At 38.9% G+C, this 24,748-nt stretch overlaps 1 protein-coding gene across 3 annotated transcripts in view; it reads right to left on the bottom strand.

Annotated features, from left to right (window-relative positions):
- ADAM12 (ADAM metallopeptidase domain 12) overlaps positions 1–24,748 on the bottom strand; it is a 182,688-nt gene that overhangs the window by 80,140 nt on the left and 77,800 nt on the right. For all 3 annotated transcript variants that reach the window (XM_083844605.1, XM_083844607.1, XM_083844606.1), the window contains exon 4: positions 831–909. In XM_083844605.1, coding sequence (XP_083700731.1) covers positions 831–909 — 79 coding nt within the window. The remainder of the gene's footprint in view (positions 1–830; positions 910–24,748) is intronic.

The raw sequence follows: 24,748 nt of genomic DNA on the forward strand, positions 1-24,748 counted from the left end.
TGAAGACGCTTCTTCAGAAGTAAAATGTTATGCACAGAAATAATGCCTTTCACTGATATCAGCAAAGCCCATTATGCATGGGAACAGAAAGCATGATGCTTCTTCAGACTATGTCAATAAATAAATAATGTAACACAACAAATACTTTATAGGAGCTGGGAGTACTTAGGCAGATAAAAGATAAACTTTGTAATTAAAATCACTTGCTGCATTGTTTCTAATTAATGCGTTCCTACTGTCAGAGGACAAAAACATTACTGCCTTAAAGCGTTTTTTATTTATAAAAAGCAGTTTAAATTATTTATGATAAAAAGCTTTTTGTGCTGATTTTAACAAGGAGCAGATTAGCCACACACACACATACATGCATATATCCATAACAGTCTTATGGGCTGGTATAAAAAATACACCTGAACAAACCACCCTCTCTCCCCAGACTGGATTCCCAGTGCTGAAAGCCACCCAGGCCTTCCAGTCTACTGACATGAGCTTATCAGATACTTTGGGCTTTCTTCCTAACTGAACTAGGACTTTCCTCCTTAACCACTCGACAATGGCTACCTTATTACAAAATTTTAATGGCTATATTTCCAAGAAGCAGAATAAATCTTACAGATATGAAAAGTCACCTGGTTAAAACCCCACAGTTTCCCTTTAAAGTCTCTCTCTAAAAATTGATGCGTACGATCACAGCAGTCAAAAAGGTACTGAAGGCAACAATAAAAAAAGATCACTCATACTGCTTTTTCATCCCATGGCTCAGATCCCAGCAAAGAGCACTTTGGATTTTAATGATGAAGCATCATCTACCCATGAAACACCAGCCTTACCGTGTAATTGCGCGAGAGAACCACATCAGTGCCGTCTTTCAAATAATGTGTTTCTGTGAAGCTGCTGGCTAACAGGCCCCTAAAAGAAAAAAACAACAGAGGACACAGGTAATATTAAGGCCACATCACCTTGACTTTGTCCTTTACTGGTTCTGTTTGAGAGAGCAATCAAAGCACAACATTAACGATACCGTGACTACCAGGGCTGTGTGTGAACTAAGAGAAAATATAGCTCCAAACACTGAAGCTGCAGCGCATGAACACTTCCTTCATCAATTGTAAAAAGTCTGAGTTTCCAGACTGCTTTGTCTTCCAAATGAAGTCTGTATGCCAGCACATGTCGGTATTGACTCTTCTATATAATTTTCAACATATTTCGCATTGAATCTGTAATCTAGACATGGGGAGCATTGTTAAGTATTGGTGTATTTTGGAAAAGGAAAATGTTCTCCCTTTGTTAGTTTGCTGTATAGCATACTGCTTTCATCAGCAAGTGACCATCAAAGCTCTCAGTAAATGCAACAAACTTCTTCCACTGACACTTAAGGAAAATGACTTCAAGAAAATTACATAAGTCATGCTACTGGATTTATTCTGAGCATCTGAAAAGGATATTCATGAATAGAAATCTAACGACTTGAAATGATGTCTCAGGAGACAGTGAAGTGTCATGTATGTGATGAGACATTTTGTTCTGATGCACTCCACACTTCCCCTCATGCCTTTGACAATGATACCAAGAATTTTGACTCGCAATTTCTGTTTTTCAGAAATGCCCAGAAAAAGTGTGTGTGCGTGACAATTATGAAAAGTTTCCTTTTTTAGTAAACACATGGAACAGGGAAAGCAGCCTCTGCCTTGACAACAGTCCTGCTATAGGTCTGTTTTTCAGCTCCTTATCCAAACAGCATTTCTAACAAGGCCAGAAGGAATAATACATATTCCCATTGACTCTCAACATAGGCATTAAAACTATGTTCCTCAGCACAAATACGTTTGAGTTTTGACAGACATTGTAGTGAAATACAAAAGCAATATAGAAGTGATGAAAACCAAATGCCACCATCATCTTCAATGGACCCGAGAGTTCAGACTGCAGAAAATCTTTGGCACGGGGTTCCAAAAAGTTCTGTTCCATTGCAGAGATGTTCTTCTCCTTTGGGATGTTCACTTGAACAAACCAGACTCTTTTTAAATTGAAATCTGGTTAATTCTGCACATATATTGTGTGAACTAATATACAATCTTGGTACGCATTTGTTGCACTGCATATAAACTTTAAAGCTAGAACATGAAGGAACATTTAATATTCGTTATTGTCATGATTTATTTGGATTATGTTAATGTTCAGCCAAGATGAAGACCTTTAGGACCTGATTGTGCTAGGAACTGTACAGACAATTATTAGAGAAGGTAGAAGAAGAAAAAAAAAAAAGGTGAATGAAACAAGACAGAAAAAGAAAAAAAAAGAAAATGAGAGAAACAGAAATAAATATCAACATAAAAGGATGAAGACAGCAAAGGTCAACACAATAAGTATTCAAGCACAGCTTCTCAATTCAAATTTTACAGCTGGTGAGAAATATTAGCATATTAATAGATAACGAATGTTAAAACACTGCAGTGGTTTGCGGGTTGTACAGGAACTGCTCTGGATCTCAGCCATCCACCACACCTACAGCAGGACTCGGTTGCCTAAGCGAGCACCCAGCGTCACTTTAGATGCTCCATCCATTTCACCAAGCAGCCCTGTGAGGACAGCTCAGGCACCCTGTGCTACCTCGGGTGGCACTTGACACCCACGCTTACCTCAGCCCTTGTGCCTGCAGCCTCTGGGAGGGCTGCTTGAAATGAAGTGTGCTGTATCTCTGCTTCCTACTGTCATTCTCATTATCACAAAGAGCAGCTGCTTTTTTAATTATCATTATTATTTATATAGTTACTCTGCAAGTTCTGTGCTTAGCAGGCATTCATTAACTTTGCCAAGGCAAAAGGTAAGAACCCATCGCTGCTGAAGCCAACAGAGTTCGGCTGTGCAATTCTTGGAAACGTTATTTCACATTGGATACCAGAGCAATTTTTATTTAATGGGAAAAAAATCAGGCAAGGGATAAGGTAACAGATGTAGCATAAGGGCAAAGTGATTGAGCAATAAACTCACTGCTCTGCTATTTCCAAAGTGTTTGACAGCAATGATGATATAGGTGACCTTTCTGCTGTTGGTTCTACTCTAAGGCACAGGATTAGAAAATATTTCATGGATTCATAGATTTTAATACCAGAAGGGAGCGCTGTGATCAGCACTCTGACCCGTCACATTACATAGCTCATTTGACTTGAATTATTCTTCTGCTTCAGTGACTGTGATGGAACCAGATTGTCCATTTTCTTATTGTACATAGTCCTTGTCCAGATCTCCCATGATGAAGAAGCTATCACAAGCCTGGTAAGGTTTAACAGTTAATTACACTCAGTGTAAAAACAGAGCACTTCAAATCTAGCTTGGCTTTGTCAGTGTTCAGTTTGCAAGCACTGGATCTCATTCCCTTGCGTCAATGCTTCGTTTTCATTTGAGTCTCTCATGGACAGTTCTACTTACTAAAGTTAGGAATTACAGCAGGTGAGCAAACTTCTGGTGTTGCTGTCATCAATCTCCCTACCAGGCATGTTTCATCAGGATGAGTTTCCTATCCAGGCTGATGAAAACGCCAACTGAACATGAGAATTCCCTATGTGAGTAGTAAAAGGCTGGCAAGAATACCAAGATGATGGAGTCCTGCTATCGGACTAACCTAATAAAACTTAAACTATGCCCTAATGTAGAAGCCAAAGTAAGATTTCAAACCATGGAAATTTCAAGTACAGCTGAAGGGCCTTTTTAAGAAAATGAGAAAGTTTTTCAGGAGTCTGCATTAATGCTCTTTCAGTTTACTAACTAAGACATCACTGCTAAGACATCTGTTTTCCTGCCACGTATGGTGCTAGCACAGGCTTGAGAGCAAGCCAGAAGAAAGATTTTTTTCCCCACTGTAGAGGTTGGGGACCTGTACAAGACATGTCGCTGGGGAGTCCAACAATTTCTGGCAGAGAAAGAAGCTGTTATCCCCACTTTCAGAAACGTCTAATATCTTAAAAGCTGTGTAGCAGAATAAGCACGCAGCATTAGTATCCAGGGACAGCAAGTCATGTGCTGGCATTTCTTGAAAGGTTATCAGAAATAAGTGTAACAAGCACTCAAATTCCACAACTGAGTGTGCACCACTTCACTTTGAAATTATGGCAATGATGTTTAACATACTGAACAACAAATTTAACATATGTATCTACTCAGTAATTTAATTACCTCCTGCAAAAAGATATGCAATGTAATAGATTGATTTACATTTCTGTTTCTGACCCACAGCAAAGGAGATTAATAGAGGAAAGTAAATTAATTTAGATGGCAAGCTACTTAACCTAATTGGATCAATGTAATTCTGAAAGAGCAGGGATCAAAATAACATTAATATATCATAGCACAATTCATCACCATGTCTGGAGTTTCAAATGTTGCCAGCTACAATGCTCAGCAGTACCAGACAATTATCAATTTTTTGCACTGCATGAAGAGGTGGAAACAAATGTTATCAAGAGCAGCATCAGCTGCTGGATACAATAAAAAAAAATCAATTAAAAGAACACCACTACTTTCTAATTAATTCTTCAAAGATGCGAAAGTGAGATTCTTGAGTTAAATTTCATACGTATTTAGTCACTGTGTTTGTCAGCACCGTGGATGTTTTCACACCTCCCAGAGCTGAATTAACAAGTAGAAGCTTTGACGGCCCAGGACTACTTTTATCCCTCCTGATCTATGACAGACACAGCACAGTCTTCCTCTGTAAGTCAGCATGAAGCTTACCTGTCAAATCTGCTGAAATGTTTTCAGGTGTCAAGCAGCTTCCACTAACCTAAGCCTCAGGGAATACGATGAACGTTGTTTAAACTTCTAACCCTTACGTTTCCTGCCCCCATGATGTGGAGTCTTGGGTGGTTTGTTTAGGGAGGGGGGAAGTGTCCTGTTTTAAACACAGCAAACCCTTACTCAATCCATTTAAGAGAATGGTAATTTAATACACTGTCTCTCACTTGCAAATGAGAAAGTCACTCTCTGCTCTCCAGGTACCAATATATTATTTCAAAAGGTTATAATGATATTTCATCACCCAGGGAGTGTCAGAAAGACAGAGTCACCAAAGTTAGAGATGGAAAAAATCTAGTGGATCATGCAGACGACTTCCCTGGAAGCCAAGTATGCTGTTGATCAAATTAGGTTCTGTCTCATTGAGCTTCAAATGTCAAAAGCAATGCTGATCCCACCACTTTCAAAGGGAGATTACTTCGCGTTCCAACAGATGTTACTGTCATGATGCATTTCCTGATATTCAGCTTTTTCTAGTTTTTCCTAGTTACACTTCTTTTACTAGCTGAAACAATTGCTTTTCATTCTTGGTACATATATCATTCAGAGAGGTACAGATTATTATCAAATCCTCCCTTAGCTATCCATGTGCCAAGTATAGCATGACAGGCTATAAAAAATGACAAGAATTGTGTACTGTTGTGCTACGGCTGCTCAGGAAAAATCTATGCATTATCAAAGTAGGAGCAGGCAACAGGGTTCCCCGTGGTGATACAGGAGAATTATGTAGAGGAAAGACTAAAGAGTAAATCTCTTTCTAACAGCATCGGAGCACACAGAGCTGTTTTCAATCTGCCTCCTAGGATGAAATTTCTTCGGTCACCCACACTGTACCAGGTCATCCCCTTACATTACAGACATAAGGGGAAAGACACCGACATTGTCGCCCATCAAAATGGAGCTGCAGGCAGTAGGACCTGTCTCTCAAAGCTGCTTTATGAGACTGGACTGACACTGATTCAACACCGCTGCTTTATAGCCAGACATTATGATATCTGCACAGTCTGGTAGATGTTTCTTCAAAGTCCTGTGTGATGTGTGACTCCCTGCTACACATCTTACATGGAACATGTCTTGCTTTGGCATGACACGGAGCATAAAACTTGGCCTCTGTGTCAGAGAGGAATCAGGGCAGGAGGAAGAGACTCTTTTAAAATTATTTTACTTTTATTTTAAATGAATCCCTGCTTCTGCTAGTACTGCCTTCTTAGTGCTAGTGAGTAAGCAGGGTTGTGGGGCTTCTTCTCAGGCAGGAGCTCTGTGGCATACAGCTCAAAGCCGCCCAACACTCCCAGGGATGCGGGGTATCCACCAGCTACTGACATCAGTCATTAACCAGGACTTTGAGACAAGTTAACGTGCAGCAGGAACTGGACAATTATGTAAAATGCCTAATTTCATGCCTGAAAATCAGAATCTGAGACACAGATTTGTAGACTGTTTGATCTGAGGTCTGACATGCCTAAGAAAGGATTTTGGGTGCTCTGCATACACATTGCAAGACTGACAGTACAGGCAGGTATGAACTGTTTTTTTTTTTTTTCTGCAACAAAAACTCCTCATCCTGTGGCAAGGATGGGTGGCTGCGGAAATGCAGTCCCTAACCTTCATCTTAAATCTTGATTCAAATATGGTAACACATACACATCTCTCTTCTGGAGTCCGTCATCACAGCAATGCACTTTTTGGTCAGGATGTTTCACAGGGTTGCTTTAAAAGTATAGAGAAGCTGCTGCAAACCTATTGGGCTTTGGACATATGCTTTTATACCTCTGGGGTTCATGCTCTTGATTTTGCTTTTCTGCTTAACTTTTGTTTTGACTAACATCTTAATGTAGTTACGCTACTTCAAGAACTGTTGTGTTAGGAAGAACATTGAATATTCCTATGACTTCTTAAATGGTGAGTCAGCTGCTCTACCTACTCTATAGGATCATTGGTCCTATTAGGCCACTGGTAGTGCAAGGCTGTCTCAAACCTGTTACTTTCCTTCTCGCAGATATGCTTCCTGCAGCTCAAACGGACATCTGATCATTACTTATACTCATTACTCTTTCTCCTCCTTCTGAATGATAAAATACCTGTTTTCTTCCCTGTCCAAGTAATGCCTCACTCCGTTATACAAATTCTTACTAAAAAACCCTCCTGCTGTACTTTTTAAACTTTGCCTACAAAAGGGGGAGACGAGGAGAGAGGAACAGGATGGCATATAGGAAGTTATAAAAAAATGTCATCTACATCTCTGCCTAGTGACACCAGCATACTCCTTCAATTCTTCAGCATCACAGTTCAGGTCATCTTGACCTTTACAGGGGAGTTAGTTGTTATTTCTTCAATTGTTGTATTTCTTCAAAGATAGAGGAATAAGCATGGTTGGTAAGCCTGCTGCATCTGCAGTGGTTCTCTCACTGCAATACCTCCTGATATACACAGAGGCAAACTCAGCAGTGGCATTTTTCAATTCTTCTTTCTCATTACAACATAACAAATGAGTGAAGCATGGGTAATGAGTTTCCCATGCATAGGCACCTAACATCATCCTATTCGTAAAACCACCACATATTCTTTAAACATGCCACATTCTTTCCCCTTATTTAATTATCTTATGTGATTTGAAACGCTTTTGGACATTTTCCCATTGAATGTCTCCACTTCTTAATATCCTATCTGCTACACTCCAGTGTGTTGCCATAGAGGGATGGCAATGTCATAATTGAAGAACCTGAGAGATTAAAATTCACAGAGCTTAATTAGCACAACAATTCTGAAGAAAAGAGGGGAGGAAAATAAAACTATAATAGCTAGGGAATCAACCAAGCATCCAAAGTTTCAATATGAACTTTATGGTAGTAGCCTCTGGCCTATTTCACACAATATGTGGATAAACGACTTGAATTGGTCATATGCTACATTTAAAAAATGGGTATCTGTACTTCTACACACTTGTTTGGATGCACAAATTCATATAACCCGTGTTAAAATCCCACCCTCATCCCTCTGCATGAGTGAGATAGTATCTGACACAAAGAGAGCAAACATTCATAGACACTTTTTGCAATGCCAAATGGTAGAGCCGCGCTCTGAGTTGTCCCTCATCATGCTAGAACACAGACACTGCCATGGGGAGCTGCTCTCCAGTCTGCTGGGACGGGGAGATGAGAGAGACGAGCACACTGTTTAAAGCCTACAAGTGTCTGTCTTCAGAACTAGTCACTACATGAGGTTGCATGTATAGAAAACCAAGGAACAGTCTAAGCAAACAAATCTGAACTACTAAAGGAGAACACCACCTCCTGAGCTGGCAATAAATGAGTGATTGAGAGCTCTCTTGTCTCCTGACTGCCGGGAAAATAAACCATAAACCTTACCTCCCCGGTCTTCAATAGAGAAAGACTGAGATGAAATTAAGCACGTTAGTGGCCTCCCATGCTGTTTCAGGCTCTCGGCTGCACACCCTGCTTCCATCACTCATTGCAACGTTTACAGCAAATATTTACTTGCCAAAACCATAGTATTTATTTTTTCATTCTAATTCCGAAAGATTAATGAAGAGGCTACCGCTAATGAGTGTTGTGGTGAAAGCATGTTCTCCCTTAGAAGAAGATGCACAGCGTGTTTTCCAAGAAAGCAGATGTGTAAAAGTATGTCCTCTCACTAAAATGGCTTAGGCTCGGGCAAAACCCTCAGCATAGTCATAAAGGGACAGTGTTAGGTAGCCTACAACTCAGACGGAAATTTTACGAAGAAGTGACCCACACGGCATGAAGAGAGGAATGAGATGAATACCAGCAGGGTTCACTCTGTGTTATATTCAGTTGGAAAATATCTGATGAAATAACGATCATGTTGTTTCTGTACCTGAGTCAGGGACCCCCAAAAAGTTACTCTCAGCTGAAAAAAGGTGATTAGGCTTCTAAGTGTGTAATGATGGTAGATTGTCCACAGCCCAGCATAAAGCCTGAAGACTGGTACCCTATACAGGATTGTGGCAGCAGGAAATGCTTCAAGAGGTTGAAGAATTTTCATAAGGGATGCAACTAGTGTTGAATCTAAAAGAAAAGTAAAAATAAAAGTGAACATATCTAGATTTCCAAAAGCACAGCCAGCACAAACAGTAAAAGCTGCAAACCCCAGCAAGGAAGAATATTTTCACTAAAATTGGGTCCCTGAATGAATATCTGTGAGGGTTTATTTGAGCTACTTGTTAACCTGTAGGTCTGAACCAAAGTGAATTTTCACCTGGAGTTTTACAGTCCATACTTGGAATGCTTTCGTACAAACAAAGTCCGTTTTGGGATCTTCACAAGAAAGCCCGCAGATAAAGCGAAGCTCCTCCGGGGGAAGATGGAATGGTACTGCTTACTGCTGTGAGCCTGAACTCACACTGCTCGTCTTGCATCTGCCAAAAGCCAGACTCGGAACTGGTTTCTCACCATCTAGCTTGTGTTAACCTCAAGACTTTCTGCCTTTGTTTTTCACTGACCAACTCCAATATACTAGAGCAGCAATTGAACAGTTTCAGCATCTCTCTCACAGAATTATCCTAGGAGAGCTGCTTGTGAGCGATATTTTGTATTGCTTCCTTGAGCTTCCCTGTGTATCAGCATAATAAAAGTCATGTTTTTGCCTCCGCTGGGCAGCCCGCCATAAAAAGCAAACACCTCCAGTAAAGGCTCCAGAATACCACTGTCCACAAATTGCTCTCAGCTAAGGAGAGATGACAGGGCTTATTAGCTAACTGATTTCTGATGGAAAAATACAATTCTCTTCTTTTAGGCAAACTATGTAGTCTGACTTCTTTAGAGATATTTTACTGTTAGCTGCACTGAGTAGTTTTAATTTGAAGTAATGGCAGTGGCCATGAAACCTTGAAGCAACATGCCAAAAGTTAAAGAATTATTCTGGAAATAAGTACTGAACTACTACATCTCCGAAGTAGCTATGGCAAAGATCAAAAGTGATGTGCACTGCTACACTGCAGGCTGAACCCAGACAAATTTACACAGCTCTGACTACTCTCAAATGGCTTTGGCTAGACTAAAGACTAACACAGCTCTGAAACTTCTGGCTCCCCTTCCATGGATGACAATACTGTGGTTTCTTATGAAATGCATACTTCCTATTATTATTCTACCACTAAAACTTGCAGAAGATAATGTAGGGGCTTTTTCAACATCCTGATCTTACATGCAGAATACAGCATAAGAGTTACTGGTTCAGGCAACGCAGGATATACCAGCAAAATTGTGGCTCAAAAGATCATTAGAAAGTATTGAGATGTTTCATAAGCTAAGAAGTACATATATCACAAGTGGCAGACATAATATTTTAATGCATTCTTTTCTAAATTCACAGTGCTGCCTTTCATAAAACAAATTCTTTATAGTCCCCGTGACACTTCTAGGATGGCATATTTTCATTAAATAGTAAGTTCAGAGATGCTGGGCTGGAAAGCTGTCAAAGTCTATTTGAAATGTTTCATCCAATTAAATGTCATTTGTAGCCAAGTAAGATTATGCTGCTGAACAGATGTCATCAGGCAAATTGTTTAACTATGCTTTCATCTGAACATTTCTAGAAGAGTAGAGAACTCAAAGCATCCAGAAAAAGTAGTCCTAACGCGTAAAATTTTTAAACACAGAAATTTAAGGAACTCCTATGAAAAATCAGAATTTATTAAAGACTAACTAACAAAATGTAAAATGTACTGTGGGATTACAAAAGGTTACATGCAAGCATCTGCACTGCTTTTAGAAAGTTAGAAAGCCAGGCTCTAACGTTAACAAGAAGTCATTGAGCTTAGGTTTATTCTTAGACTCTCACTGAAAATCACATCCTCGTAACTTTTTCTTGCCTTTGAGTGCATGCCCGCAGGCTTGCATTTGCATTTTTAACTTAAATTTCTGCCAGTTCAGTGAAACATGAAATAATATTTTTGTTTTACTAAAGCCACAATTTTTCCTTGCCACAAGAATGAGGCATTTGCCCTAATTAGGCTGTACTCAAATTTCACTTGTCAAACACCATTGACTTTTACAGATACACCTTCATTTTGCCTTACGCCTCACTGCCTCTCTCACTACCTTTTTAAAATTCTGGGTGAAGAAAGCAGAGGTGCGTGAGGAAACCTTTATGCAAAACCTGTGTTTTGGTCTCAAGCTTACAGACCTGGTATACATGCTCATTTAAATGCAAGCGTGTGCCAAAAGATTACCTAAAATTGCCAGCACAAAGGTCCACCTAATCCTATATTCTACCCCCAATAGTGACCAATACTATGGAAGTAACGTGAAGAGGGCAAGCATGCTATGTTTCCCCCAGATATTGTTCCTGCTCTGCCTCAGATCCTTTATGAACCAGGGTTGAATGGAATACCTTTGCGGGGCAGAGACTCTGAGATTAATCCAGAGCTCACGAGAGTGTTCTCACTCCCCGTGACAATCTTCCTTTCTGATGAGAGCAATAACTTGCATGAAGTCAATCAATTTGGCAACACAAGAAGACTGCAGCTGCAGATTGCAGGCAGTATGTTAGGGCTAATGGCAGAAATGAAGGCACGATGTGCTGCAAAGTCTGCCCCTGTGGAAGTCAATAGGTAAGAGCAGTGATTCCAGTGCCTAGCACAATTTTACTGGGACAAAAAAGAGAGCCAGTATGATACCCGCTGTCTCAGTAACCTGCATGCTTGTGTTTGGAGACCGATTAGGAGTGCTCATGTATTTTTTAAGTGTGTAAAGGTTATTCCAAGCACAGCAAGCAAAGCTTTGTGAGATCATTGCCTCCTGTTGACAGTCCTCCAATCCAACAAAAAAACAGCCACTCTCTGGCTTCATTAGCAGCACCATTTCTTGCACAAAGGTGTAACTGCATGTTTTATGAGCCACTTCTGAAAGGAGCACACCCTCCATCATCTAGCCCCAAGGACGGGGGCTGCTCCTGCCCTTACCGACGGCCTCATCGCCAACACTGCATCAGCTGTTGGCATACAGCACTGCAGGTGACTTAGGAAAGCCCAGAGTGATTTTTCAAGCAACATTAGACTGTACTCTCAGAGGATGATGCCTCATTTCCAACTAACTCTGCTGCAACATACGACTTGGAATTAGGATGAGGTAATTCGGTAACTTTGCAGAAAAAAAAGCGTGGGCCAAGGGTATCAAGCTACCAGTGAGTTTATAGGGTGGACGCATGCAAGAAAAAGGATGGGGGTTGGAATATTCCTCCTTCTTTTCCTCTTATTCATTTTAACTACTTTTCCTACAATCCTTTCTTTATACCTCAGCCTTTCATCATCTTTCCATTCCCCCTGCTGTTCCCCACACTATTCCTCCACAGCCCTCCTTTCATCACCTTTTGCATGCCTATGTTCGTTATTATGCTGTTAATCAGGAATTACATTTTTCTTAGTAAGCAAGACACATGAGAAAAATCAACACAACCACATCAGTGTTTTTCTTTAAACAAACCTCAAACCTGGGGGTAGCACAACTCAGTATATGAGGCCAGCATTTGCCAGGCCACCAGGCCACCGGCTCCACCAGATGTGACTTCAGTGGGGCCTGTAATAGAGATAACAATGGTCATCATCCCTATTTCTAGTCAAGCTCTATGTTCATGTTTTTTGGGCAGGAGAGAAAGAATGGCCAGAAAAATCAGGGCACCAGGGTAAGAGGTTTTAAAAAAAAATAGTTTTAGCTTTTTCATTTGTTTGGGTGTTGTTTTTCACCTCTCTTTCTGCAGTGCATTTCAGCAGTATCTAATTCCTTGACCCTTCCATGCATTAGGACTATTTCTGAACCACTTAAGCACATTAACTCAACAGAAAATGACTGCAGGTAAGGATCAGATCAGTGCCTCTGGTTTTAGTGAGGCGAGTGGCTCAGCAGAGCTGCAGCAGGCAGACGCAGGGAGGAAAGGCAGCCAGCAGTACTGGGGCAGGAGCACCCCTCCTTCCCACTCCAGCAGCAAGTCTGCAGCCAGGAACACAAGGAAAAACCCCACAGCATCTGCTCTTCAACTTTTACTTATTTAGGAAATTATTTAGGAAATGATTATTTAGGAAATGATTGACATTGGAAACAAATACTGACTTCTTGCTATTTTTTTTCTTCTTTTTTTTTCTGCTGGCCCAGGGTCCCAGTTTGCCTCTTGCCTACTTTGAGGGCATCTTATTGCACAGAAGTCACTGAAAATATGCTGGTAGAGATGTTGGGTGAAAGAAGGATCAGACACTGTCTCTTAGCAGTTAAGACACAAAATAATAATTTTCTTTTCAATTCAAGGAAGTAATTAGTTTATAATAACATTTAACATTTAGTTGCTGACAGAGATATGACACTTATCTTACATAAGTCATTTTAATTATTCCTACTAAGACCTCAAAAATACCATGTAGTCTAAGCTCACAATGCCTTTCCAGATATTTTTTGTTCTACTGTCATTTGAAAAAATGATGCCTACAGCACCAGCATTTATCAAGCTCATTATAGATTTCATCCAAATGACTACAGATAATTAAAAGTATGCTTCATTTTTATGAAAATGTTTTCCCATCTAACACTGCAAAGTCTTGTTTCTCAGGGTTCTAGGAATTAATGTAGATTCATCTGCCAGAAAATAAAGTTTCACACAATTATATACAAACTATTCCCATATACAGACTTGAGACACACATGCAGAAATGCTATGTGAATACACACACACACACACAAACATTTTGGGGGCACTGTATGCATTTGAACACACTAAAAATAGTGTTAAAAGTGAATGATTATTTCAGATATACAGCTTGAGATACTTAGGTAACCATCCTCTGAAAATCAGTCTTCTCTAAGGCACTCAGTCAAGGTGGGCATTAAAAAAAATAGATTTTTGCCATTCTTGCATTTATTTATTACGTGTATAAAATATAGGTACATGATGTCCCATTATCTTACACCACAAAAAGTTATTCATACTTAATTAGGCAGATGTACACTACTACTACTGACCTGAGAGAAGAAATCTTGGCAGCATTTATTTTGCTTTATTTTTTGTAGGTATTACTATCTTAGAAGGTGCAAGAGTGAAGAAACAAATCTCCTTTCAAGAAACTACCCTAAACTACTACTAAACAGGATTCCGGAGAACCCTTTTTATTAAGCTGAGATGTAAGTGATATGCTGAAAGTTGCAAAACCCATTAGGAGACCTCTGAACTAACATAATTTCGTCTGCATTAGGAACTAGATGGTTTCCATGCAAAAAGTTGGATTGCTCTATAAATGTAAGGCATACATTTCCACGCAACCCTGAGTTAATACCAATTTAAATGTTTTTTTCTACTATTCATGCACCTGGCTATGTCTGTCATATCTGGAACTGTTATCAGAACTGTTAGCAATGTTCAGAAAACCCATATATATATAAAAAATGTGACTGTTTATGAGTTTGCAGTAATTAATATAACGCTGACTTTGCCTTGTACAAGTATAATGCACTTTACATAGAAACCTGTTTGATTCTAGGATCCTAACAGTGCTTCAGTTAAATAATGTCTTGTATGATGAACTTTCCTTGGCACACCTTTATCATCAAATATTCTGTTTTTACAGGACTGTTCAGCTTACTTTGAAACTAAAATCTCCCATAAATAACAATGGGATTCAAAAGCAATTACAGATACATGCCTTTTTAATGGCCCTGTTATAATGCATAATCTGGTAAATCAGACAGAGACTATTTAACAATATGGTCACAAAAAATCCTCTGTAATTCGTTATTAAGATCCACATGAAGCAGAGTTAACAAGGGTGTGGTGACGTACTTTCCTACTGAGGAAAGAAAAAGGAAAACAAAAAACCATAATGAGATGAATATGATATAAATATTAGGAAACAGATCCATATTTTATGAAGGCCATTTTACCCAAGACAGTTTAGGTTTCCTCCCACTCACAGAATGAATTTGCAGTGAATAAACCCTTGACTCACGAGACTATTTCACATGCAGATTTGGATTTTATGTAAATTATTTAACCATGTTTTAGCAAGTCCAAGCCGTGATATAAAAGCATTCCCCTGCCTATGCATATCAGTCAAAGAACCAGCACTCGTGACCAACCAATTCATAAGGTTAGAAGTTCTGCCTATGGTCTTCAGACTAGACTGTGGCACATGTGGCTTTCAGTTGGAAAAGACAAGGCTCTGTTATTCTATCCCCTACATTTGCCTCCTCCTGACCACAGAAGAAGCAGGACCTGGGACCAGGCTGTGCTGGCAGCACCAAAACCTCTAACCACAACAGCACGCTCGGGAATCCTAAACCCGGAGAATGGGGAACTATATGTTAATGTCTGTCAGTATCCAAAAGGAAAATTTTGTAACCTTAAATCTGCAATATCAAAACAAATGTTAATTAATTAGAAGAAAAGATGAGAATTTTTTTTTTTTTTGCTTTATCTCCTGGTTATTTCCAAACCACTCAGAATTATCTTTACTGAGTATGAGTCAGACACAAGCCAGCACATGTTCCTCTATGCTTTAGTGCTGGATATTAATGGATAAAGCAAGAAATTGCTCTTAACAGAGAGGTAAAATGGCAAAAGCCCAAGAGTAAGCCCCTCTGAAAGAGGTCACCAAAAGAGAACTGTCAAGACACAACAAGAGGCTCAAGATAATTAATGTGTAATTATCTATTGCATTGTAGACTCAAAAATTTTCTGTTTGCTTTCCTGTAAATTGTTGAATTTTTACTCTTTTAATTTATGTCCAGGAATATATTTATGACAGTTTATTGTTGATTGTCGGACCTAAAATATATGTATGCTTTTAATTTAAGCCAGGCTCTGCTGTTAGGGCAATAGTGACATAGAAATCATGATTCTATCCAGTTTGATGAGAGATGTTAGGCTGTGTTTCCCCACAGGAATTTGCTACAATGCTTCCATAGCAAAAAGCAGGAGATAAAATGTTATCAGTACAGCACAAGCTGCCCAAACAACAAATCACACGCTGAAGGTGTGAGACTTTGTAATGCTCGTGCGTCTGTCTGCTACCCAACGTCGGACAAGTCTACAACAGCGTTGTTGGCAAAGGTTAGAGAAAGCAGGCAGTACAGAAGAGATGCCAGGCTGTCAGGGAGAACTAGATATAATGAATACAAAGATTTAACCCAGCTCAGTTAGGTGAGGGAACAGAAGACACAATCATAGCTACTAACAAAATAGCAGGGAATTCAACAGTTTGGGAAACATGTTATGGTATACTGAGCCTTTCCCCTCTAGACTTCTGGTTTTAATTAGATCCTTGTCTGAAATAATGGAAAGCTTTTTAGCAACTGATGGCTGATGTGTAGATTGTGAAAAAATGAGCTTGTTGCAGATCAGACAGTGATACCATAGTCCAATTCACTCAATCTAGCCACATTCCCCTTTCCCCCCTTCATTCTGCCTGCTGTCTATTTTGTTATCAGTCTGAGCAGGAAGGAGATATTGTACAAATTCCCGGCTATTCTCACAGCACTGGGAGAGAGAAGGCAGAGCAAGACTGAGGTAGACGAAGTGGACAGGCTATAGATTGGTGCACTAAAGTTGGCTTCCACATTTTGCAGGCAAAGCTCAACAGTTCCCAAGTTGTTAGTCTGGCATTTCAGACAGCTAACTAATGCAATTAAAGGAATAAAAGAAAAACAGAAACAAAAATAAACACCCAGGAAAATCAAAGCAACAACCACAAAAGATGTATGTACAATTTTTCTTTACCACTTTTAGGCATTTTCCAGGTGTCAGTAATGCTTTGAGACATGCTTCTACTGCTCTAACTGTTTTTCTTCCCTGATTCTTGACTATTTTTTATGGGAAGTGGTTGTTTTTTCTCAATTTAATTTTCGCTGCACCTTCATAGCATCCACATATTGGCCTAGTTATCCAAATGGAAGTCAGGCCTTTCATTTCAGTAAAAAAAACATATGTACCCTGCCATGGCTTTTGGGTAGGCTAGGAGCTTTTATGAGAATTGCTGCTATCAGAGCCCTACCATTTTTAGGTGTCATTAATAAAATACCTCTACTTGATTCTGCCCTTTAAGGCCAATCTGCTAGGTCCTGGGTTTCCCCTTGGTCTGCTCCAATTTGTCATGTTCCAGAGACGAAGAATATTCCAGACGTACTTTGGAAAGTGCAATGGCTTGCAATTCGCACGACCTTCTGAGGCATGCTGTTTCCCCATACTGCAACAAGCCAAGAGAGATAAGCTTTGGTCTGCAGCCCAAGATACTTGTTTTTTCAGCACTGAGAGCTATGAGGAAGTTTTCCTTGGAAAGCGGTCCTCAAGTTTCTTTACCTTGATCTGAAAAATCCTTTTACTCTTAAAGAGCGCATCAACTAATGTATGCATATACTTGGGTTCGTAAAATTTTGACACACCTAGAAAGTGCACAGGAAGTAATATCTCCTAAATACTAGTGCAAAACAGCAGAACTGCATTATCCCCTACCGAACTATGGTATTTCATATCAGCCTAAAAAGATACAACAATAAAAAAATAGCATGCAGAAGAGATTGAATCATTGGATAAAAATCAGGCAGTAAACAAATGAAACTGTTTTGAACTCAATGTGAGGCAGTTATTGTAGCATATCAAAGAAGAAAAAACATCACAGCACACTGGAATTCCAGAAATCTGCTCTCCTAAGAGGAAATTTTTCATATCCTTTCTGATGGATGAGAGGCTCAAAGTACAGTGTCACTGAAACAGGAAAGTAAGAGCTGCTACAGAGACCCAAACCTGCCAAGATACAGAGAGGGCTGCCAAAAAGGCATTTTAAACTTTAACAAGACCTGACCAGAGAGTGTTTGGCTTGTCTCAACTTCCTGATGGGTAAAAGCTGGAAAGGTAGCAGAACCTCAGCCAAAATACCTTGAAAGCCTAGGTGGCAGAAAAATAGCCAGTAGTGTGTCCGGAAGGCACATCAGTTTTCTATGAGGTTTTGCCACTGGACAGTTTGCTGCTATCCAAACTAAATATCTAGATGACCCAAACTATCTAGACGAAAAAATATATTGTTTACTTAAAAGCTTTTTTAAAGCTGGCTTGATACACAACAGACTGGCTTCAGTTGTGACCACCTTACTAAAGAGAAGGCTTCCCCCTGCATTTCACTGAGTTTGCTTTTGGTTATATGCCTTCACACATTTCTTTGTTTTGATGGTGTGGAAACAAGGAAGTCTTATAACTTTTGAGAAGCAAATGGCTCCAGTATGAAAGTAATGACCAAACACACTACGAAAGGATCAGCAAGAAAATGACGACATTTTGTGTGTTTGTTCCTATTTGAAGAATCCCTGTGGCCAATTCCAGTTGGCTGTTGTCAGAGAGCATTACCCCTAACGAGATCTCTAGAAATACACAAAAAACATGATCGTGAAGTTTCCAATACTCCAGATTAGTAGAAAGCTTGAGGACAGTGATATCATGCTGCCAACAGCTGTCATAAGTAGTATGGATTCATCTCATCGTTGGCCTAACAACTGTCTTTTCCTTTCCTGTTTCATGCTTCATTGTATCTTCCGCTGTCATAACAGATATGTCAAGCAATATTACCCTCCCAACAATATCAGTTCAAATTACTTCCCAGAATATTCCTCTTCTGTCCTCTTGAAGACATGAGCCTATTTTCTCAACTGCAGTCAGTGCAATAATAGAACTAATTCACTCTATGTCAGTATATGTTTTCCATAGAGCACCAAATTCATGATGTTAAAGATTAATCTAAAAGGAAAATTCATGTAAAATTGCTAAATCTTAGCACTTATTTGCTGATTTGCTATGGAAAACTTCCTAGTTAAAGGAAGAAAATATTTTGCTTATGGCATCTATACCATACTGAGGTAATAGAAAGACACACTTTGCAGTCCATACTGACAGACCACTTGTGCATTTTTGCCCACCAGCAAAATTAAAATTGTGCCATGATCTTCTTAAGCTCTGCTACTTCCTAATAATTATCTGCTCCTGGATTCACAGATGTGAAGAACACAATGGTTAATAGAGAAATCCTCAAGAAAACAACAACTTTCAAGCGGTATAGTTTTAAAAATGTCTTCAAAAAAGATCATCTAAATTGGGGGAGGAAGAGAAGCTGTCATTCTAAGGGCTACAATATCAGACAAACGGTGATGTGTAACAAACACATTACAGGTCAGCCTGCATTCACTGCTCCAGGTGGACCGTTCAGACCTTTTTTTTTTTTCCCTGTGCAAACATCAATGTTTAGGAATGCTGTTCGTTCATGAAGACACAGCTCTTGCTATAGCAGAGCCTTGAACCTACCACATATTTACTATGAGGTGTCAGTTGGGGTTAACTGCGAAGAAGAAAGGCTGACGAATCCTTTCTTGCTGTTCGCCTCTGTTAGAAAGCAGGTGTGCCATAACATGAATATTTTATTTCCACAGAGAAATTATTTCCCTCATTATAGCGTAGTAGCTGCTCCACACAACTGATTTCACACTTGGCTGGTGCAGATGATGCTACAGGTCGTGCAGTTGCTTTCTGACACATGAGATAAAAACCTGTCTGCTGGAGTCAAAACCCAAGCTGTCTTCATCAGGGTCAGTATTTCACTCAAAGCACTACAGCAAACATGGCTCATCCGAAGGCAGAAGAAGAAAGGGGTAAGCCAGCAGACAGGACAGATTTTAAGACAGACATCCAGAAACATATCATATAATACAAATAATACATAGGAGAGCTAAACTGTCTCAGTACAGATGTAGGCATGCATCAAATGTCCCAACAGTGAACTAAGGCCAAGAAAATGAAGTCTAGTCAATTTGAATTGCAGTGAAGAGTATTTTCAATTTTTCTCTTTTCCCTTTATTCTCCTGCCAATGGTGTGTATGGGGGTACAATTTCATTTTCCTGTTTTGAAAAACATCTCCTCCTCTTCCCAATGGGTAAAGCCTAACAAAACTAAATAGGAAACTGCAGAATTATGGCTAGGATCCAACTGAGATTTCAGCACCCGTTTAAGTAAAAACACATGCTCATTTCCAGCTTTCTTCAGAGAAGACTTTAAGCACATGGCTGAAGCTTTTTAAGTGACTCATAACAGTGGCCCATTTAACAAAGAAATCATCCTTAAGACACAAAGAGCAACAGGGAGTACTAGTTTTCTGAGTACCTATGAAATGCAAGATCATGATCTGGACTGCACTGGCTGTTGCATCCATGCAGAGAAGGCAGGAAAATCATGAAAACTCTGGCTCCTCTGAGCATGAAAGCAAAACACCAGGAGGCAAAAGTACGGCAAGTGCCACTCAACCTATCATGAAGGAAACATGGACAATTTGGCAGTAATTCTGTAGGCACAGGAAAGATAAAAGTTTTTTTTTTTAATTAAAAAAAACACACACAAAAAAACAAACAAAAAAATACAATCTGGCTTCTTAATTCTTACAACTTTACCGATTCTCTCTCTACAACTATCTTCAGGTACCTAGCATCTGGCCCAAGTAGCTAAGAAAGCAGTATCCTCTGACTACTTGGCTCCTGCCTCCAAAAAAATGGGCAGGCCCTGAGCTGCTGAATATCAGGCTGATGGGTCAACACAATGAAAAATATATTAAAAAAAATCTACAGCAAAATTGTGATATGTTTAGAGTAAATATAAGACACAGGAAATATATATCTGAAAAAACAGAAGACTGTAGAAGCCTTAGAGACAAAGCACAGTTTAGAGACTTCATTGGTTATTTATAGCAGTTTATAAGCACCATGGAAATTGATGTTTAGCTTCTACAGTTCCTCACTTGTCTATCTTCTCCAAGTCAACCCCACGTGCTACCTAACCCAGCAGTCTGTGGTAGCAGTGATCTCCATAACATTCAGGCTCTCCACTATCTTAAGCCAAGCAGTGCAGAGGAGCAATAGAAATCGTGGTAAGGTACAATAGAGGATCATTATGCTATGTAAGTGGTCCAAATGGTACTCTGAGGAGTCAGCGGTTACACAATTTCCAGATTACAAGTATCTTTTCCATGTGGTCCCCTGAATGTTCATAGTCAGTTCAAGCCAACCACTATGACTTATTAAACATGCAACTGCAGCTAGTTCACTATTTTGTACTGCTTTGTTCTATAAAGTTAATATCTCAAGCTTCAGTAATACTAACAGTTCTCAGACTTCTGTGTGGGTTTGTAAAGTGCTGAGTCACTATAAATGGATTTAAAACATCAGCTGATAACAGAACAGAACTTTCAACATAACCCTGAGAAAAGAAAGACAGACTAAAATTGTCAAGAAAAGCCTTTAGTCTGACTACTACAGACTGAGGATGGTGCTCATGATAGGTGAAGGCTTTTGTAAAGGTATCAATCCATCACTGTAAAATGAAATAAGTCAAGGGTTAAAGTACAAAGAGCTACCGGCAGACTTTCGTTTATGGAATTGCACTACAATTGTATCTCACTGTGTGAAGGTGAATGAGTTTTGCCGTTTTACATGAAGACTGCTAAGGAAATTGAAGAGTATGTCTTTTGACATAATCACCCATCCCTGCTGGATACACTGGGAAGTGCTATGATAGACTTACCTTTTTATCCCTTACAAGAATAATTATTTATCCACCATCCTTGAAACATGCACTGAAGTTTCCTTAATATGATGAAAAACAAAAGAAGGAAAAAATGGTACATGTGATACTTAAAGGTCAACTAAACAAGAAATATCTGAAATAATACTTGTGAATAGTCAGTAATGAGGAAGACAAAAGAAAAATAAGCAGCAAGAACTCTTTGGGTTTGCCCTTAACTCCTCTACTGAACTACCTTCAAAAGCTCTCTTTATATGTCCTATTCCTCAATTTCCTCACCTGTGAAATGGACTTAGGCTGTCATGCCCCAGTACTGCAGACTATACAGTGATACATGTAGATCTTCAACATTTATCCCCGTGGAGTTTGCTGCTAGAAAATACACGGTTTCCTGGTTACACAATGTGAAGAGTTTTACCTCTAGTTTAAATCAGACGTCTAATCTCTTAAAGGGAAATAAAATTCGTAATTAAAATCTAAGCATAATTTGGACACAACTTCAACAGAGGAAAAAGGAAAAAATACTAAAATTGTGGAAGTGTTAGGGAACAAATACTGAAGCGAGGACCTTCTATTGGCAGATGAAGAAACCTGCACAGTGGGTCTGAGAGGACAGTAGACAGTAACATCATGGATATGATAACGGAGAACTCCAGTCAGAGGAGAAAAGGGAATTTATACATGGGTATGTATGGGCATTTATACATGGCTAGAGCTGCAGGCCAAGTTGAGTAGACTACATAACATCACATACTATTCTGAGAATGTAAAATCCTAGCTAAGTGGTTACTCTGATTACTACTAACTACCAACACAAACCATACCATCAGGTCAGCAGTAGAGAAAGGCTCTATGGCTATTGCACAGATCTTAGGAATTCAGGAAATAAACAGAACTGTATTATCAGGTGAGGAAAATGTGAAAACAAAAGCTATTCCTAAATAATATCCCACCTCAATGTAAGCCATTACAAGTGACTTAATTAATAAATCTAAAATATATTTACTGCACTAGTAAATACTATCTATATAAAATATAATATTTATATTAAAATAAATATAATTATGTATAAATATGTCTTTATAAAATAATACATTTATATATCTATATAAATATAAAAAAACACATCTTTTTACTGTTAATTTATTTTAGGATTGCATCAATGCCTCTATCTTTAGCTTTCCAAATGAAACTCCAGTGTAGCCTTTTAGACAGTTGTCTTCAGACAAATGTGATGTTGTGCTGTAAGGTATTCATGCTACAGTACCTTTAGACAACCTTCAACAGCTATGATATTCTATTAAAATATTTAGTAATCATTCCTTTAAAAAAATTATTTAAGCAGTAAGAAAAAATGAGCAACAGCATGAGCACAGAAGAAAAATGGCAGAAAATGGACTCTATTTTGTTCTCATTCACAGCATGCTTCCAAACACTCATCTAAAAAGATTATTATCACATGTACACTCTTATCTATCACCCTGGTCCCATTTCATCAAAAGACAAAGCTCAGATTCACAGGATGAGTTACAAGTGAATAACTACCTTTGCTTTCAAGTGTAAAAACAATTCTTACATAAAGTATTCAAAAAAATGAGAGCTTTCAAAATCATTTATTTTTCGGAGGAGACCCCCCAAATTACTTCTCAATTTTAATATCAATTCACTAGTTGAATGATAACCTTCTACATTACCAGCTAAAATAGATTAAAATTATAACTTATCTTCCCTATTTTAGTATTGCAAAGCACGTTTTTAATACATGTTTAATACATCATATCCTGTTCTTCAGAGGACTTTCAAGTGTTTTGTAAGGTACAGACATGCAATACAAAGGCAATACAAAGCAGCCAGACCTCAATTCTGACATCCTTTAATGGCTATGTCTCCAGTTCTAAATTTTGAAATAATTCTATAGAAAGAGACTTTGTCTACTCTTGCACTTATAGACTCTGATCTTATCATCTTGGATGCACCTTACTGAAGAGACTTCTTCAGCTTCCCATTATACTCTGTCTCATACCTTCAGCATTTTCTTCTCCTCAGCTCTATTCCAGCCTTTCTTCTGCACTATTATGTCTATCTGAATGGTACCCATTTACTTCCTTTATTAAGAAACTGAGGTTTTAGAAAGGAATATATGATGGAAATTCTGTCTCTGATAGCAAGGGGCTCAGAGTTTGACCAACTGCTGAGTACATCTTAAAACCCTAAACCAAGCCAGCCAGGCACTGTTCAACAGGCTAAAAATTATAGGCAAATAATAATAATAGTACAATTGTATTTCAAATCAAAAGAAGAGAACATGATAATGAGGCCAATCTAACAGACAAGAGAAATGTTGATGGGGCTGTATTAAATCCAGGCTGTTTAATATCTAAGCCTTCAATAACTTAAGAACGTCTTTGCAGCTTGTTTCTTAAAGTAGCATCACAGAGGCTTCCATCTGCTTTGCTTTTTATTTTTACTTCACATCTCTAATTGACCTTTATTTCTTTCCCCTATTATCAGATGGCTGCAGAAGACACTGAACTGAGTGTGACTTCCAGCTCACCTACTCCTATTTGCAGAGCAATATAATAGCGCTACGCCTGCAGGGTTTTTGCTATGAGCTGCTCTTCCTGTCAAGAATGTAAGAGCTTAACCTGGATTCAAGCAGAAAGCCACCGAACTAGCATTTTAAAAAGTCTGAGACCTACAAAACAATTATAAGCAAAAGGAAATTTTGTAACTGAATCTTTGTCAGCATTTTTTTGAGGAAAATAGGTCATGTTGAACAGACCTGAATTCATTCTTTGATATGATTACGTGTTTGCTTTTATAAAGATGATTACATGGTTTAAACTGTTGTAAAGCATCTGACCTAGTATTGTACAGTGTACAGACTGAAGATCCATGTTCAAGACATTCTAAATGAAAGAGGGATTAGTGAAGCAAGAGAACTCAAAAAACTAGTGTCAGCAAAGAATGTTCTTCTTCGGTTCCTAGTGGGACTCCACAGGGTTTTGTAGCAGGCATTGTGTTATTCTGCACTGTGATCAACAGCTTTGAAGTAAACATAAAATAGGCAGCTTACTCAAACTTGGAAGGAATTTTATATGATTTAAAAGAAAGGCATGCACTGCTAATTGGGCTACTTCAAGGAAGAGGTGTATTAGTGCAACAAAATACAAAGACATGGATCATGTTAGAAACATCTCCATGGCAGTTAGGGTTTTTATATTCTTACACAGGAATAAATGCAGAATATACTTGCAGAGTACTGAGGAAGAAGAGGGGGATTTTTCTTGGAAAGCAGTGACTGCAGAAGAATACAGGATCATACCTAAGAAAATAATTCATTGAAGTCTCTGAATATGAGAAAAATTAGACGAGTGAAATAATTAC

This window comes from Anser anser (assembly GCF_964211835.1).
Source record: "Anser anser genome assembly, chromosome: 7".
Classification (NCBI taxonomy): domain Eukaryota; kingdom Metazoa; phylum Chordata; class Aves; order Anseriformes; family Anatidae; genus Anser; species Anser anser.